The 4,010-nt window shown below is 40.4% G+C and overlaps 1 protein-coding gene across 1 annotated transcript in view; it reads left to right on the forward strand.

Moving 5' to 3' along the window:
* GSPT1 (G1 to S phase transition 1) overlaps nucleotides 1–4,010 on the forward strand; it is a 40,344-nt gene that overhangs the window by 15,474 nt on the left and 20,860 nt on the right. The window contains exons 2-3 of the mRNA XM_003800896.3: nucleotides 3,513–3,554; nucleotides 3,674–3,715. Of these exons, the coding sequence (XP_003800944.1) occupies nucleotides 3,513–3,554; nucleotides 3,674–3,715 (84 nt within the window). The remainder of the gene's footprint in view (nucleotides 1–3,512; nucleotides 3,555–3,673; nucleotides 3,716–4,010) is intronic.

The following is a 4,010-nucleotide window of genomic DNA, read 5'->3' on the forward strand; positions in this document are numbered from 1 at the left end:
GAGCTAGGATTACAGGTGTGAGCCACCATGCCTGGCCAACTTTAAACCTTTTGGTATCTTTTTGTATCTTGGATGTACAAGAAGCCGGGGCACTTTCATATTGGAGTATCATTTAGGTGTATCAGACATAAAATTTTAACATTTATATTTTTGAGTGTTTTATGTGCTTCTCTTAACATCTCTTCCAGTGATGTCATTAGTAAATTGGCAGTATGACAACAGTGGAAGCTGGATTTTTGCTTTCTCTTAGAGGTGTAGTATAGGACAAAACTGACATTACTGGAATCACCAATTCTGCCAATGTTTAATGGGTTTCAGGACTTTATACAAATACTGTTTATCTTGTTGGTATCAAATTTAATTTATTCAGGGATCTTGATAACATATGACTCAGGAATTTTTTTTGAGACAGAGTCTCACTTTGTTGCCTTGGGTAGAGTGCTGTAACGTCATAGCTCACAGCAGCCTCCTAGGCTTAAGCAATTCTCTTGCCTCAGCCTCCCAAGTAGTAGTTAGGACTACAGGTACCTGCCACAAAGCCTGGCTATTTTTTGTAGCAGTTGTCATTGTTGTTTAGCTGGTCTGGGCTGGGTTTGAACCCATCACCCTTGGCGTATGTGGCTGGTGCTGTAGCCAGTAACCATTGTGCTATGGGCACCGAGCCAAACAGAAAACCATGCTTGGGACATACATTCAGGTTTTTTTTTTGGGGGGGGGTTGTAATTATCATTGTTTGGCAGGCCTGGGCTGGGTTTGAACCCACCAGCTCCAGTGTATGTGGCAGGTGCCCTAGCCACTGAGCTACAGGCACTGAGCCAGATGTTTAATTTGTTAAACACTCAATCCTCTCAGCAATCCCATCAGGTAGATGGTACATCATTCGCATGATTCTAATAAAATAACTACATTTCACAACTTGTGACAGGCTCAATTCTAGGCCCTCACCACTACCCTGTGCTGCCTGCTCCTTCCTAAGGTGTTTTATGAATCGATTAACTTAGCGCTGTCTGGGCTTTTTCTGAAAATTGAATAATTTTTCCTTACCTTACCGTTACAAAATAAAAAAGCAACAAAAGGTTAATTTATATTGCGTCCAGAGAACATACTGGAGAAAGTGTTTCTGTCACTTTTGAAACTCAGTTCAAATGATCCCCTCCCACCAAGTTTTTGTTCATGTCCAACTCTTCACAGTGGTTGGGGTCATCAGACCTTCACTGTCCTTTTCTCCTCCTCCTGTCACATGTTGCTTGTATCTTTGTGTCACTCCCCCCACCTCAGTTGTACTGCGAGGTGGTTCTAATGGCATGCTTTCTTGCAGTGGTGATGCTGGTCTTCTTGCCTGCGTGTCTTTCTCACTCTAGTTGATCTATACACTGCCATAAAAATGATATTCCTAAGTGACGATCTGAGCATGTCCCTTTCAAAAAAATACCCTGCTTACCCTTCACCCATCAGGGACAGGAAATTATTTTCCTTAACCCTTGATGCTGTTGAAGATTGGGCCTAAAACACCCTCTTTTGACTCTCACAGGTATTAATACTTTCTGGGCAGTGATTTTAAGTTAGTTTTGTAGGTTATGAATTCATTATTCTTATTACTTGCTTGCATGATTCACATGACTTTAAACTTTTTTTTTTTTGAGTCAGAGTCTCAAGCTGTTGCCCTGGATAGAGTGCTATGGCATCATAGCTAACAGCAACCTCCAGTTCTTGGGCTCAGGCAATCCTCTTGCCTCAGTTTTTTTCTATTTTTAGTAGAGATGGGGTCTCAGTTTTGCTCAGGCTGGTCTCAAACCCATGAGCTCAAGCTATCCGCTCACCTTGGCCTCCCAGAGAGCTAGGATTACAGGTGTGAGCCACCATGCCTGGCCAACTTTAAACCTTTTGGTATCTTTTTGTATCTTGGATGTACAAGAAGCCGGGGCACTTTCATATTGGAGTATCATTTAGGTGTATCAGACATAAAATTTTAACATTTATATTTTTGAGTGTTTTATGTGCTTCTCTTAACATCTCTTCCAGTGATGTCATTAGTAAATTGGCAGTATGACAACAGTGGAAGCTGGATTTTTGCTTTCTCTTAGAGGTGTAGTATAGGACAAAACTGACATTACTGGAATCACCAATTCTGCCAATGTTTAATGGGTTTCAGGACTTTATACAAATACTGTTTATCTTGTTGGTATCAAATTTAATTTATTCAGGGATCTTGATAACATATGACTCAGGAATTTTTTTTGAGACAGAGCCTCAAGCTACCCCCTGGGTAGAGTGCTGAGGCATCACAGCTCACAGCAACCTCCAACTCCTGGGCTCAAGCGAGTCTCCTGCCTCAGCCTCCCAAGTAGCTGGGACCACAGGCGTCTGCCACAACGCCCAGCTATTTTTGGTTGCAGCCATTGTTGTTTGGCGGCCCAGGCTGGATTCAAACCTGCCACCTTAGGTGTATGTGGCTGGCGCCTTAGCCACTTGAGCCACAGGCGCCGAGCCATGACTAGGGAATTTTAAAAAGAACTAATCACAGTCTTTTGGAGCTAAAAGGTTATTACCAAGAGGGAATTTTAAAAGTCCATGAACCTGTTGTCCCAGTGCTGTGGGAGGGCTAGGTGGGTGGATTGCCTGAGCTCAACCGATTTCAAGACTAGTAGAAGACCAGCATGAGGCAGAGTGAGCCAGAGTGAGACCCCATCTCTACAAAAAAAAAAAAAGCCAAACATTTTGGCAAGCACTGTAATCCCAGCTACATGGGGGAGAGGAGGGCAAGAGAATCACTAAAGGAGGAAGAAAGAAAAAAAAATTAAAAAAGAAAACTTTAAAAAAACTAAGATAAAGTGAAAGCCAGTAGAAGTTGAAAAATAAAAAAAAAGAATTTTTTTTAATTTCATAAATAAAAAGTTGATGAATACTCCTTGAGCAAATCTCACTAATTTGATCTGGGCTGTAGATTACTTTTACAGTATCTATCAAAAGGTTTATCCTGCAAATCAAGAGAATAATTAGGCTTTTTTTCTTTTTTTAAAGACAGAGTCTTACTTTATTGCCGTCAGTAGAGTGCTGTAGCATCACAGCTCACAGAAACCTCCAACCCTTGGGCTTAGGCGATTCTCTTGCCTCAGCCTCCTAAGTAGCTGAGACTATAGGCGCCCACCACAAAGCTTAGCTATTTTTTGTTGTTGTTGTTGCAGTTTGGCCAGGGCCAGGTTAGAACTCGCCACTCTCAGTATATAGGGCCGGCGCCCTACCCACTGAGCCACAGGCACCATCCTAATTAGACTTTTATTAATATGAATACATTTCAGTTACTGAAAATGTTTTAAATTGACTATAACTGGTAGAACTTTGCAAAAGTAGGTTCAACAGAGACCTCTAATTTGAAGATCTGAGTTAGCTGCTGTTGGTCTGAATTACTGAGGTTTGCATTGTTATTGAATTTCTGTTTTTATTGTATATTAAAAGATAAGTGAAATGGATATGAGTCTCAATTTTTAATAGAATTTATTTCTATTAAACAGCACCTGTGGAGTCCTCTCAAGAGGAACAGTCATTGTGTGAAGGTAATTTTTTATGATATCCTCTTTGAAAGACTAATTGAGAAAATACTAAGTTGTCTGTGGTGTGTAGAGCTAGACATTGTTTTGTAAAAATATATATTATATCTCAATCTCTTGTTTAGGTTCAAATTCAGCTGTTAGCATGGAACTTTCAGAACCTGTTGGTAAGAAAATTTCTGAACATATTAATACAGTAATATGCAACCTTTTCACTCTCAAGATTTAAGGTGCAAATGTAAGTGTTATAAATCTTATAATGTCTACATTTAAGACACATTGAGTCTTTGCTATTAGTATTTAAAAAGCAGAACTAATTGGACATGGTCACTGCCTTGATAAATTTAGTGACTGCAAATAGGATTAAGTGAAGAAATGCTAAAGTCAGTTAAAATTCTTGTTCCCGGCTCGGCGCCTATAGCTCAACCGGCTAAGGCGCCAGCCACGTACACCTAAGGTGGC

This window comes from Otolemur garnettii, unplaced genomic scaffold (assembly GCF_000181295.1).
Source record: "Otolemur garnettii isolate 467f Iridium unplaced genomic scaffold, OtoGar3 scaffold00189, whole genome shotgun sequence".
NCBI lineage: Eukaryota > Metazoa > Chordata > Mammalia > Primates > Galagidae > Otolemur > Otolemur garnettii.